Below are 15021 nucleotides of genomic sequence, written 5' to 3' on the forward strand. Positions count from 1 at the left end.
CTTTAGGTAATTCTCACTCCTCAGAAATGTCTTGCTCTTCTGAACTCCAAAGCAGTACTTTACATTGATCTTTAATAAATGTACTTTGTCTTATTCTGTCAATATGATTTTGGATTCAGCTTATCAAAACATTATTTAATTTTTTTCATTTACTAGTTGAAAGGCCATGAACAGGTGACTAAAATGCTCTGTGCCTCAATTTTCTCATCTATAAAATGAGGAAGGCAACAGAACCTTCCTCATAAGTTGTTATGAAAGATTAAACAAATAAAATTCTATATAGGGCCTAAACAAGGTAAAATAAAGCTCCCTCTTTGATAATATGAAGTCACTAACCAGCAATCTCTACAGTTACAAAGGTGTCTAAATGCCATCTACCTCACATCTTTTTTTGCAGTTACAAAAGTATGACAATTTTATTATTAGATATACAATAAGTAAAATTTTTCTGCTGATTTGCTCTAAACTTCTGTAATATTCTCTCTGTGCTTTATCATAAAGAACTAGTAAGAATTAATTTATATATAGGCACTGAACTCTAAGTAGCAGTGCTAAAGGGATGTTCAAAGGAGTAAAAATTAAGTAAACATAACAATTCTCAACAGCAAAACAGCAATACTGAGTTAAAATTATAAGAGTGATATTTCCCAGTGTCTGTAGAGGAACAAACAGTAATTCAATAAGAATGTATGCTATATATTTAATGTAAAGATAATTTAAGGGAAGAATAAATATCAATCACAATCCAACAAACACCAGGGAAACCAGAATGAAATGAGAGCAATATTGTACCTCACATATCTTTAAGCCCAAAAGGATATGAAATTTTGTGAAAAGACTTGCTAAAATCCAAATTCAGTATACCTATATTTTCATAATTCTTCCCTGATCTACCTACCTAGTGGGTAGAAAATTAAGTATCATTTGGATGACACATCTGCCAAAGAGTTAAATTCCCTTAATTTAACCCATTCTAGGCAAGTTTTTCTCAAACCATTCTGTCTGTAATGGTAGAAACAATAGTTTTAAACATTAAAATGACTAAAAATTTCTTCAATTAAAAATGTTTTTAAAGAAAACTTTCCAAATGAGCCAGGTGTGGTAGTGCATGCCTTTAATCTCAGCCACATGGGAGGCAGAGGTAGGAGGATTGTGTTCCAAGTTCTACCATTGCAAAAAGCGGAGACCCTATCTGAAAAATAACTAAAGCAAAAAATGGCTGGAGGTGTAGCTCAAGAGGTAGAGTGCAAACCCCAGTACTACCAAAAATAACCTCAAAACTCCCCAAATGTAAGTAGATGCAAATTATCTTTAAAACATAGGACAAGGTGAGAAAAACACTTTTTTGTCCTTTGTAAAAAATATACATTATATATTATATATATGTACATACACATACACACACACACACAACCCAGGACAAAAGAAAAACTAATCTTATCAATTTATTTTCTAACTGAGAAAATAAATTTGTTTTGAGTGTAAAACGAATGCCTCCACCGTATTATGGTCCCCCTCCCCACAAAAAAAGCTAAAATTCCTCATTCACTATGGTAAATACATTTTCTAACAAGTACACTATCAATGCATACCTCTACAAAGGCTCATATATTTTCTGATGTCATATATTGTTAACATTAAACCTTTATTCTTTGCCCTCTTAAATATCATTTCTTTAAAACATAAAAGCCAATCTGCTTGAAAATGCAAAGCAAAAATTTAGGGTACGTGTTATATATTCCTAATCACTCACCAACTCCTCTGTGAAAGATTGCGAGGGTGCCATCAGCCAGAGCCACTAACACGATTCCTTTCACATGTCTGCAAACAGGAAAGGGGGTTTCAGAACCTCCACTGAGAACACAGAATAGACCATATGCTTTTGCACAAATGCAGAACCTCTTAAAGGGCCGGTTTGTAGTGAGATGAGGCACTGACATAGCCTTAAATGAACAAACACCCTGCTGCCTTCGCTGTGAGCATCTTGCTATGAAACATGTCAGCTGAACCAAATAAACAGCACATGTACTATCTCAGTTGTTTGCGTTTTTCACCTAAGCTCCTCCTCTCATCACTCTAAGAACCAGAGACAACCCCTTGAGTAAAACAGTCAGCTCTGTGAACTGAGAGACAAAACTTGTCAGAATTTTGGTAGTCAAAATGTAAAAAAGGACTAGCAAACTAATGCCCCAACCAACATATTCAAAAACTATAAAGAATATTCTAAAACACACACAAGTTAATAGGTATTGGTTCTCTCCCTCAGGTACTAAAGTGAAGTATCAGTCTGGTAAGTTTTCTCTTTTTCTTAAACATTTTCTACTTTACTTTCTATTACAAAATTGCATTCTTGCTCAACTTCTCTAGTTAGAAATAGTTAAAATCAACCAACTACACTTGGATATTGATTTAGTCATGCAATACATATTAACTTTAACAGTCTTAAAACTGTAGTTTATACAAGAATAAACACTTTTAAAAGGAAGAATTTAAAAAATAAAACTTACACAATACTGAGAATCGAGTCTTTAAGTTTAATTGAATGGAGACATTTCCTCCACTGGGCTACAGATGAATGGACATACAAACTGCAGGAACAAAGTTAAGACAGGTAAAGCATAGAGAATATCAAGTTGTTGCTTATAATGACCACAGAGTTTTTCCAAGAGGAAAGAAGAGTAACATGCAAATTTTAGGAAAAGGTGCTCCTGCTTTGTATAATAGTCAGAAAACAAAAATGAGGGCCAGGGTAGGCCCAAGACAGAGAAATAGGCTGTTCAAAGAAACAGAAACACACAGAAACTGAAAAGTCAGGACTAGTGCTTAGTATTAACTAGTAATACCACTTAAAGGCACCAGATAGTTTTAGATTGCCCCATACTTCAGTTTCTGGATAAAACCCTTTCTATGAATTATTTCACATCTTTACTACATTGAACTTTTGGGTGACAGAGTCATTCATATCAGATAGTCACTATGACCTATAGGACAGATCCAGGCAGCTACTTGTTTTAGTATAGCCTGCAAATAAAGAGTTAATTTTTGTATTTTTAAATGGTTAGGGGAAAAAATTAAAAGAAGAGCATTTCATGATGTGAGATTTTAAATGAAATTCAAATCTTCATGTCCAAACTTAAAGTTGTATTGGAACAGTCACAAAAGGCTTACTGATCCCTCATTTCATAGTACTGTACCCCTATGGAAAAGAAACATGGGTCATCTTACTTAACCTCTATAAGATTCCCCATGCTACTAGAAAGTGAACAAACTATATAATGTTAGTTATTATCCTCTGAGCTTTCAGGCTTCATTTGCTCTGGTTTCTAGCAACTCTACCAAAAAGTTATGTTTGGGACTGGGCCTTCTTTCCCACAGCCAAACACATTAGTTTAATCCCTAGTTTTTCCTGCCAACATCCCAATCTATATGAACATTCTTCTTGAGTAGGTTGGATTACAGGTGTGAGCCACCAGTGCCTAGTATAAACATTCTTTGTATCAATAATTCTTCGTCTCTGTGCTGTTCAGGATCTTCTATTTCTAAACTAACCAGACTTTAAAATCTTACTTACCTCTTCTTGTAAGAGTATTATATAAAGAGAACATTCTATGGCAAAAAAATACAGTTTGCCATTCAAAACAAATACAAGTCTAGTTTATGAGGTAGTTTCAATTAAACTTCAAAGTTCATGTGCATATAAAGTTCTTTGTATAAAGAGTTAACAAAAAATGTAAACTCTTTTTGTTTGCATTTGTGTTTACCCATTTTACTTACTTATCTTTTGTTTTCCAAAAGTATAATGTCAGGACTAAAGATATTGTCGTATTAGAAGTGCTAACACTTACCAGCCATTTTGAGCTCCAAGCCACATGGTTGGTAAAAGACTACTCATTTTCTGGGCTTCTTCTCTCACCAGGTCCTGTTCATTTGGCAATACTGATATTTGATCTTTATACATATCTGAGTCATTACTGGGAAGGTGGAGCACAAGAAAAAAAAAGTGTAAGTATACTTATAGTATACTTAGTTTCAGGGACTAAACATTTCTGCATTTAAGTTTATAACTACAAAAAAAAAAATCAAACACTGAAGTTCCAAAAAAGCTAATGTTAAATATTAAATATCTGAATGATTGTACCAGAAATAGTAAAACACTAGGAGGCCCAAAGTACATATAAGGGAATAAGACATGGTAATGAAATTTAGCAGTTAATACGCAGACTATTATTCTCCCTTATATTTATCTTGAAGTTCATGATAGTTTCTTCTGGGGGATGTTTCAAACACACATACACCCATACACCAAACCACACAGGAGGCTGTTGTATAAAGAATTTTCTAAAATAAATTAGGTTGAAATATACTTATATTCTAATCCTAAACCTTTCTTTTGGATTGCCAAGGCACATTTAGCAATCAAATTCAAAACATAACTTTATTACTAAATTAATGATTAAATGTTAATAGACTCAAGTTCTATAAACTAAGAAATAATCTTAAATTGTAAAAAGGATTCAGTTTAGAGACCCTCATCTAAGAGGCTCTAGAGAAGGCAAAAAAGAGAGAGAGGAAAAAAAGAAGAAATAAAGAATTTACTAAATGGGTCTAGATTAATCTACTTTGTGGATAAGATTTTTTTTTTTTTAATGTTGGAAGAAATAGAGAAGAGATGGGGGAAGAAAAGTATCCACAGAGAATAACCAGCAGGGAACAGAGGAAAACAACGGGAAAAAGCAGTAACATCTTTTAGTCCACTATAAGGATGCCAGTTAGTGGTAATATTTTGGCTATTTGACATTATTTTGGTTCTTTTTATTTATGCACTCTATCCAGTCTCCCAGGTTACTGACTTAGGGTGCAGACCTTGATTGATACACTGGGGAGAGGTCTTCTGGAATTTGAGCTCCTAAAGGATCTGTAAAAACATGTTCTGTGTACACGCCAGTTTGGGAGATGTCTACAGTATCTTCAGTAGAGCCTGCATGGCCTTCTGTGGCTTCAGTTGCTTCTTCTGCTGTTGGAACATTTTCATCAACTTCACTATTCTCCACCTCCATTTCTATAAAATACAAAAAAAATACTCTAAGTTTGAGCTGCTACGGAACTCTACTTCACCAACCCCTCCTTCACTGTACTGTGAAACTGAGAACTCTTAATTTCATGGTAGAGGCATTATGGATCTTTTTTTCCAGCTCTTGCATCATTACTTGAAGATCCACAAGTTGACAATGGGACATCTTGGGGTAGGCTCACACTCTACACAGACGGCAAACAAGAACAGGTTTACCTGGTGGTTTTTCTATCACTGGAGAAGCACCATTGGTACTAGGGGAAGTGGCAGTTCCTGTCACACTTTCTGTGGAGCAACCAACCACTGTAATGCCTCCCAACAAACTGTCCGTCTCTGCTGAGCTGTTGCTGGTCATGCTTCCGCATAAAGACGCTTTGTCCACCTGACCAGATTCTGAAAGCTCTTCTCCTGCAGGATAGTCTGTTTCCCGGGCTCCTGAAAAGAGACCAACTTCTTCTAATAGTTAAGTGAATCCCTATAAACAGCATTTTTCCCATTAAAGCAACTCTAGATTTGAGATAAGTGTGTGTGAGTGAGACATACAACTATTAAAATATACTGTCAAGCTGGGCGCTGGTGGCTCACGACTGTAATCCTAGCTACTCAAGAGGCAGAGATCAGGAGGATACAGTTGAAAGTCAGCTCGGGCAAACAGCTGGAGATCCTATCTTGAAAAAACCCTTCACAAAAAAGGGCTGTAGGCCCTGAGTTCAAATGCCAATCTGCATTAAAAACAAACAAGCAAAAAACACTGCCAAGATGACAGCATCAAATTTATTTGAACTAACCTAGACAAAATGGGAAAATAAAAAGTAAAATAATATTTCTGTTAGTATAAATGAAAAACATTTTAAGAAGTTTTTTTTAAAGATATAACCTGGATTTCTTAATTTTAGACAATAATAATTTAAAAACCAGGAAAGGGTCTCATATAACAGGAATTGAAAATTTGGGGCTAGGGACACGGCTCAAGTGGTGGAGCGCCTGCCTAGCAAGTACAAGGCCCTGAGTTCAAACCCCAGAACCACCCCCCCAAGCTTATTTACATAATAAATAATGAAGAAAACTGATCAGTTTTCAAGCAGCCAATATGCAATGCAATGTGATCAGTTAACAAATGTGGCCAAGCAACAATGGTAAAACATGTACTTCCATATCACATCTTGTTTTTTTTCCCCCCAAACATAAAAACAGATTAATTCAAACTAGCTCTATTAACTCTATCTACTAGTTTATACTCCCATCTGAAATTAACATTTGAATGGAACAAATGCCAAACAGCATTAGCTTTCTACTGATGTTTCAGAATTCACCAGATGACGCTCATATTAAGGCAAAAGTTAGACAATGTCTTATGAAATCCAAGACGAGATTTTCAAGGTACAAATAGGACATATATGAAGAATATTTCCTAATCAAAGAAACACAGAGCAAATATAAATGAATCAAACCTCAACAATAGCTACTCACACACAAAACAAAATTGGAGTAAATACAACTTTTAGAAGAGTCAATTTCCATTGTGGTTTTTACCACTTAACAGAAGCAAGATCTGAGGAGGGTCATTTTGTTCAAGGACGATTTTAAAATTTGTAATACAATCTTAGATCTGACTACAAAGATCTTTTAGGAGTCTTTTCATATGGATTAGAAATTGGGCAAAGTACATATTGAGAACTAGGATGAGACACTTCTGTTCTTAATGAGAGCCTCTGCAGCCACCTGAGGTTAAAAACAATTTAAAAAAAAATTACTGTTTGAAATAAGGGCTTCTATCTACTACCATTAAAAGTTAATTAGTCTAAGTGGCTTAATATATTAGTAAGACATTTATAGTATAAAGATAAAGCTCCACAGTGTTTTTATTTAGAAAATTGTTTTTATTCATATCACATTAGAGTAAAAGTTTTTATAAGTGATATAAAAGTTATTTTAGCCTTTATTATTTTTTTCAGAGACAGAGTTTCTCTGTGTGTTCCAGGTTCCCCTAGAACTCATTATCCTCCTGCCTCAGCTTTTCATGTGCTGGGATTACAGGTGTATACCACCTTGCCCAGCTTTATTTTAGCCATTTTAAGGCGTACAATTCATTGGCACCAGTTACATTAGCAATATTTCACATCCATCACCAATAACTATTTCTAAAAATTTCCCATCATCTCACATAGAAATTCTATGCCCATTAAACAATAACTCTATTCTCTCTTACTCCACCCCTTGGTAACCTCTTATTTCCTTCAGTCTTTTGAATTTGCCTGTTTTAGGTATCTCTCATAAATGGAATCATACACCATATGTCCTTTTGTGTCTGATTTAATTCATTCAGTGTGTTTACAAGGTTCATCCATATTATATCATGTCAGAACTTTTACCCATAGACAGCAATACTGTATTGTACAGAGAAAAGGTTATTAATAGAGCCAGGCCTTGTGGCACATTATCTATAATCCCAGCAATCAGGCGGCTGAGGAAAACAGGACCTTGAGGTTTGAGGCCAGTCTGGGCTACATAGCAAGACCCTGTGTCAAAAAAATTTCATTAGTAACTGTTTTTTTTTTTTTTTAAACTCAGGGCTTCATGCTTGCTAGGCAGGTGCTCTACCACTTGAGCCACTCCACCAGCCTCATATTAAGTATTCTTATCATAATAAAATAAAATAAAAGAATGTCATTCCTTTATGGCTGAATAATATTCAGCCTAGGACTTTTCAATTTTTGAATTAATGGTTCCACATTGTACATTTAATCCAGAACTTTAGCAGAACTTCCTTTACTAATTAATCCAAAATGGCTCCTTGTCCTTTGCCTCCCAGGTATTAGTTCATATTACTATTATTTTATTCTCTTCACAATATTTTTCTTTTTCTTTTTTCTTTTTTTTTTTTTGCAGTATTAGGGTTTGAACTTATGGCCTCACGCTTGCTAGGCACGCCTCTACCACTTGAGCCACTCTGCCAGCCCTTTTATAGTATTTTTCAACATTTGAAAATATCTTGCTTATCCAATGGCTCAGTTTATTTTGATCTTCTCGAAGTAGGACATAAATTCTATGAGAAGAAGTGCATAAATAAATTCTGTTCCTGCAGCCAATTCTGTTCCTGACTAGAAGGAGGTGTAGACAGTGGAAAGAGAGATGCAGGACTCATTCTTACCTGGGACACTTGCAATGCACAAAACATGAGAGTTGCAAACAGTGAAACTATCTAGGATGTTGCCTGGTTGAATAGCATCAATGATGATAACTTTTGTAGCTGAATGAGTACTGGTACAGATCCAGACTTGGCTGGATAATTCTTCTTGATTTTTTAACTCCTTCTGCTGTTCCTAAGTAGCCAAAGTAAGGAAAATGAATGTTTTAAATCATATGCATGTGTAAATATTCCTAAGGTTGTGTCATTACAGTAAAAGACAATACTTTTTAGGGTAGGGTGAAGCAGTACTGACATTTGAACTCTGGGCCTCTTGCTTGATAGGCAGGTAATTTACCACTTGAGCTACTCTGCCAGCCTTTTTTAACATGTTATTTTTTGTAGTCTCAGACCTTGATCCTCCCAATCTCCATCTCCCAGGTAGCTGGGATTATAGGCACGCACCACCACACCTGGCCCAGCAATACAACTTCAAACTTATTTCCACTTTATTTAGAAGAATAAAAATATAAACACTTATTAGTACTAGTTACTAGACTAAAAATTACAGATCAGTGATATAAATAGTGTATATGTTCTTTTGGTGGTGGTTACATACATGTATATATTTGGCAAGACTGAACTGTAGCTATTCAAGTAAACACTTGATTGTATGTAAATAGCACCTCAATAAAACCATTTTAAAAGAAGTGGGGGAGAATCAGCAAGTGCATAGCAATCCCAATTAGAGGTTGGACCCTGACTTAAATTTTGGCCTTTAGAGCTAAACTAATACTCTCATAAACCAGGAAGTTACACTTACCTTAAGTTCCTGATCTAACTTATCCAAACTACTCTGAGATGCACTTCGCTGTTTACTGCTTTCAGTATCCAAGCCAGCAATGTCCTTATAAAAGACACTTGCTCCAACAACAGAACCGCCATCTCTGGTCTTTCCACCAGATAAATTGACTCCAACAGCACACCAGAGCTTCTCAGATTGGCAGAGATGGAGAGAGAAGAAAGGTATTATTACGTCATTTTTCTCTCTACAACTATGTAAAAATTATAACCTTTTCTTAAAATAATTCATGGTAGTTTGTTTTTGGCCATACTGGGCTTTGACCTCAGGGTCTCACACTGAGGGCACTCTATCACTTGAGCCACACCCTCCACACTTTCTGCTTTGGTTATTTTTGAGATTGGGTCTCATATTTTTGCTCTGGCCAGCCTGGATTTCTATCCTCCTACTTATGCTTCCTTCATAGCTGGGATTATAGTTGTGCTTCACCACATCCCACTTTTCTTTTGTTTTGTGATATGAGGTCTCACTAACTTTTTTGCCTGGACTGGTCTCAAACCATGATCCTCCTAAATCTCCACCTTCCAAGTAGCTGGGCTTATAAGCATAAGCCACACAATCCTGCCTAAACACAGTTCTTTAATATTTTAAAGCTATAAAATGATCAAAAATCTCACTACAAATGCAGTAATAAAACATTTTCTGTTTTAGAAAAAAAAAATCTACCCAGAGTTTGGGAACTATCTCCTGTAATTTCATAACTAGCTTACCTTCATTGATGCATCTTTTTCATCTAGAGGTCTGAGATAGACAGGCACGGGTAAATTTTTCATCTTATTTTCCCCTTGACCATTGGTTACCTATTAAGGGAGGGGAACACACATTGGTGAAAGCCTCATCAAAAATGAACTTCTTACAGAACTATGACATATTGGCAAGCTCTGTTGCTACATATGTGCTCCTGAAATCAAGTTCAGGTTGAATCTGTCATTCTTACTTGAAAAATAAGCAGAAAATCAAGTAGTAATTAAAGAAAAGAAGTAGGAAACTCAGGGAACTCAGAAAAGAGGCACTAATGCACACATGTGTGCATGTTTGTACACAAATGTGCTGAGTGTTTTAGGGATACAAACACAGAAGTGTTTCATGCACACTCCAGGGCTCTAGAAAACAGCCTGAAAACTACTACCCTCCACACATCTCTAAACGTGTGCTGAGACCAAGTAGCTTGAAATGAGCATGTTTAGGATTTGTATTTAAAATCCTTTACTGATCAATGTCAAGAGTACTCTCTTCTTTCTCGATATTTTCCGTTAGACACTTAGCACATTCACAAGTTACCTGTTTGTACTTCTGAGGCAGACTCCAGCCAAAAGCTTGCACTCTACCATCTTCCTTCTGAACATGTGCCTTTACCTGACGGTACTGTTCTCTCTTCTGTTCTCTGCGTGAGGCTAAACTAGCCTCGGATCTAAAAGGATGAGATTTCCTTTCTCAATTAAGTGAATATAACAAAAGTGTATCTCCTCTCTCTTGCAAAAATAGCAAAAAAAAAAAAACCTCAAACAAACAACAAAAATTACTTGATCCCAAGCTTGGTCATTCAGACTGCAACAGTTCTTTAAAAAGTGATTTATTAAAGCTGTGTAGCAGAGCTTCAACAGGTTAGTAAAATGGCCTGTCCTACTAATTTCTATCAGGTTTCAGATACTGAATATATAAAAGAAAAAAATTCTGAAGTAATTTCAGCTCTTCCTCTTCTTGTTTATTCAACAAATACTGAGAAATTTCCAGTGCCAGGGACTGTGCTAGAAGTGACTAAAAGAAAAACAATTCAGTATCTACTTACATGATAATCTATATTAAATTTTAAATCCTACTAACTTATTTCAGAAGACAAAAATGCAAATTGACTTACTAAGCTTTGGAGCTATAGAGCAAAGATGAAAATGATTCTAAAAGTAATTTTTCTTTTGATTCTTTAAATTTTTATGAGGTGGCCTGCTGTGTAGATCACAGTTAACAAATCTACCTATATGTTGGATGCTTTACAGATACTGCACAGTATAATCCTAACACCTTTGAGAGGTAAGTTACAATCATTTTTCAGGCAGAAAATGGGCTCTAACAGGTAAATTTATCCAAGTGTATGTACCTAATGAGTAGCAGAGTCAAAAGGGAAAATCAAGTCCTTTGACACCAAAGGAAATGTTCAAACATTTAGGGTAATGGCTTACATAAGCCTTTAACATTTGTATTAGTGTTGATCAATGTCCTATCAACAAAAATTAGGCATTTAAAAAAAAATAATCCTTCTGTTCATAGAAACAGAAATGCAATTTTCATAAAAAGTATTGGCTACAAGTAATTTGTTTAAAGGTTGACAACTTACAGAAATAGTTTCTTTATATATTTATCTGAACCCTTATAAAAGAGCTGATAAGACACAAGGAAACTCTAACCTCTTAGTTTACTTTGGTTATGATCATTAGTCTGGAAAATACTCACTCTTCACTAAGGAAATCGAAGGCTTTGGACTTATCCCCAGGGAGCTGAGATAAAGTGCTGCTTCTTTTCTTGACAGAAGGAGTAACATGAGAGGTGGGTGCATTGTACTTCAAATTAACAGGTGGTTCAGGCTTCTTTGTTGTATTACTTGAGGAGCTGAATAGTCGGCTGAAACTAAGAAAGGATAAATTGTGCCTATCACATGCACTATAAAGAATAATCCACAATTTTCAACAAATTTTTATCTCCAAGAAAATTCCAGGGCTGATGATACAGCTCAGTGGTAGAGTTTGCATGCACTTGTGCACTTGGCATGCACAAGGCCCTAGGTTTGATCCCCAAAAATCTAAAAAAAGAAACTCCCACAGTGCTTTTACAAGGCAATGAGTTAGAAATTTGCAAAAACCATTTCTGTAGTCACACACTGCAGTTCTAGCAGAAACTCACAGCCTAACTCAGATGTTCGGGAAGAGAAATGATTCTATTAGAATGCAAGGTGTCTGTTCTTTAATTAGCAATCTCCATAATGAAAGGGAGAAGCCCTTGAGCATAGGGAACCTGTATTGAATAAAGATAATAAAATGGTTTCTTAGCTACCTCCCACTTGGTGCAATGTAAGAGTGGTTGTTAAGCAGCAAAGTTAGGGCTTTGAGATCTGAACAGCTTAGTATGCCAGTTCTAAAAACAGTCTATTATAATAATGTATTAGAACACATATTACCAAGTTAGTGCGTCTTATGTATTTTCTAATTAAGCTCAATTTATGTAACGACTTCCATATCCACAGTTTTAAAATGTTATGATTCCATTATTTAGCAGATTGATCCCAAAAGGGAAAGTTTTAACATAATATATACATAGTACTTCTGGCACAAACATAATAAAATTTAACATGCACATACCAATCAAACCCCACAAACAGTAAATTTCTCATGTTCACTTTGTGAAGTTTCTTACAAACACCAAATCAGTAATTTAATTGGGATCCATGTAGTCATCAACTTTGTAAATAACTCCCCATTATTTTATTTAATCTGGCAAAGGATTCTACCAAATGCATAACCAACATGATGCAGCTTACGATAGCTTATTTTTGGTCCTCAAGAACAGCCTTACCGAGTCGGCACACTGTATATCAAAAGAAGAATTTCAGTTAAGCTATTTTCTCTCAGTTGAAAAAAAAAATTGAGGCAGGGGGCAGTGGCTCACATCTATGATCAATCACAAGTAGTAAGACCCCATCTCAACCAAGAAGCCAGGCGTGGTGATACAAGCCTGTGATCCCAACTACTTGGGAACCATAGGCAGGAGGATCACATCACAAAAATGCTGAGACCCTACCTAAAAAAATAACTGAAGCAAAAATGGGCGAGAGGTGTGGCTCAAGTGGTACAATGTATGCCTAGCAAGCTTAAGGCTGTGAGTTCAAACCAAAGAACTGCCAAAAAAACCCAAACAACAAGAACAACAAAAAAACTATGATCATCTTGTCTCAAAGTGCTATCTAATGTCCCTCATGTACTCACAACTGCCAGATGCTTGACCTTTTTTTTTCTTGCATGGCTGGATTTTCTCGTGATGCCCTACGTTAAAAAAACAAAAAAAGAAAAGTATTAGGTAGGTGCTCTACCTTTCTATCTGAAGAACAGAAGACCTCAGGATTTCAAAGGATACAATAAGGACAGTCAACAATTAAATTCAGCAAGTAGTTACTTTGACCTATCATGAGTCAGCCTGTTAAACCTAATACTACTAAGGTAAATAAAATTTCACCTCTCCTCAAAGCCTTCAGTCTAATGATCATTATCTGTGTTGGACAGATACCCAACATGCCTAAATGTTAATATTTAAAATTTTTCCCATTTCATTTTTTTTTTAAAGGCAAGTTCTCTATTGCCCAGACTGGCCTTAATCTCCTGGGCTCAAGCAATCCTGCTTTAGCCTTCCAAGTAGCTGGGACAAAAGACACATACCACTGTACCCAACAGTCTTAAAAATTTTGAGCTAGGTGGGGTTCTATTTGCTTGCAATCCAAGCAGTTAGGAAGCAAGGCAAGAGGATTGTAAGTTTCAAGCCAGATGGGACTAACCAGCAAGCTTGAGACTAGCCTCAGCTATACAGAGACAGCCTGTCTCAAAAAACAAAAACCAAACCCCAATAAAACAAACAGAAATAAAAACTTTTTTGTTGTTAAGATATCATCTTATTCTCCCTTTTAAAATATTGCCTTATTAATCCCTGTCTATATATAATGGTCTCTATCACCTACACTCTCAGCTCTCAGTAAACAGTTTGCAACTTTACTGTTCTAATGTGTCATTTTTCATGGGACAAACTTCTGTAGCTTCCATAGGATGACTAGAAACAGGGAGATGATTAAACCGAATTGACAGGTAATTCAACAAACTTTCATAAAAGAAGATATTCCAAATTGATTTGGTAAGGTAGAAAGGATTCTGCCAACCCTATCAGAGCCTCTAAGGACTAAATTAAAAACATTTTTAAATTAATGAACAAGTAAAAAGTAAGCTATCACTTCCTTTCAGTTATTGACTACCACTTAGCTGCTAGATTTTTTAAAAAGCAATGAACTGTACAGCCTGGCTATATGCCCTCAGTTTTTAAAATACACTATTTATTAGATATGCTTACTAAATGCTGCAGGTAAGAACGTATTTCTCAGGTTAGTTTCCTTGTCCAGTAAGCAAAGATTAGCATACTAATCTTAATTCTCAGTAGCAACAGCAATTACAATGATAGCAAACTGCAAAATGTGTTACACAAAACACTTCATTCTAATATGACATTTGTGAAGAATAAACTGTTAAATAAATGATGTAATAATTAAGAAGTAAAAGTTGGAGGTTAGAACACATGTTCATAAACTTAGAAAAGAATGTGCCAATTATTGGTAAATCTTATGACAATCCAACTTCAAAAATATGGGTAAATGAATGGACAACTAATTTTTGTGAGCTCTTTCTGAATTAGGGAAGGAATACTGTTACTGAGAATAAGACTACTAGATGACAGCATTAGGTGAGACAACAATCAATAAAAGACAAATACTGCATGTTCTCTCACACACGGAAGTTTAAAAAAAAAAAAGAAGGAAAGAAAACCAATCAGCATGAATGGAGAACGGTAATTACTAGAGGTTGGCAGGTGGGGAAGGTGGGTACAAAGAGGCTGAATTTGATTAAGGCACACTATACTGCAACTATTAAAATAATATACTAAAGCCCACTAATGCATACAATTAATACATGTTAATAAAGATATAATTAACTGAAAGATGTCAGTGGAAGGTGCATTTTGCATAAAGAGAAAGGGAAAAATCAAGCAAATATATTTTATAGGAAGACACTAAGTAAAAATGATTTGCTTTCCCTGTGTTACACAAGAAATTTTGATCTTTTCCTGACACTGACAATTTCTATGTTCTTTTGAAAACTGACCACCATTTCTAAGTAACAACTGCATTTTACAGGTTATGGGTGCATCTCCCAAGAT

General features: G+C 35.4%; 1 protein-coding gene across 16 annotated transcripts in view; it reads right to left on the minus strand.

The window, feature by feature from the left end:
- Spag9 (sperm associated antigen 9) overlaps positions 1–15021 on the minus strand; it is a 125700-nt gene that overhangs the window by 19208 nt on the left and 91471 nt on the right. For 9 of the 16 annotated variants that reach the window (XM_074046050.1, XM_074046053.1, XM_074046052.1 and 6 more), the window contains 11 exons: positions 13035–13091; positions 11509–11682; positions 10342–10471; positions 9771–9860; positions 9022–9189; positions 8223–8394; positions 5288–5521; positions 4864–5059; positions 3846–3971; positions 2508–2588; positions 1754–1821 (listed from right to left, as the gene is read on the minus strand). In XM_074046050.1, coding sequence (XP_073902151.1) covers positions 1754–1821; positions 2508–2588; positions 3846–3971; positions 4864–5059; positions 5288–5521; positions 8223–8394; positions 9022–9189; positions 9771–9860; positions 10342–10471; positions 11509–11682; positions 13035–13091 — 1496 coding nt within the window. The remainder of the gene's footprint in view (positions 1–1753; positions 1822–2507; positions 2589–3845; positions 3972–4863; positions 5060–5287; positions 5522–8222; positions 8395–9021; positions 9190–9770; positions 9861–10341; positions 10472–11508; positions 11683–13034; positions 13092–15021) is intronic. The other 7 variants (XM_074046054.1, XM_074046051.1, XM_020175950.2 and 4 more) reach the window with 1 other exon arrangement.

Source organism: Castor canadensis, chromosome 11 (assembly GCF_047511655.1).
Source record: "Castor canadensis chromosome 11, mCasCan1.hap1v2, whole genome shotgun sequence".
NCBI lineage: Eukaryota > Metazoa > Chordata > Mammalia > Rodentia > Castoridae > Castor > Castor canadensis.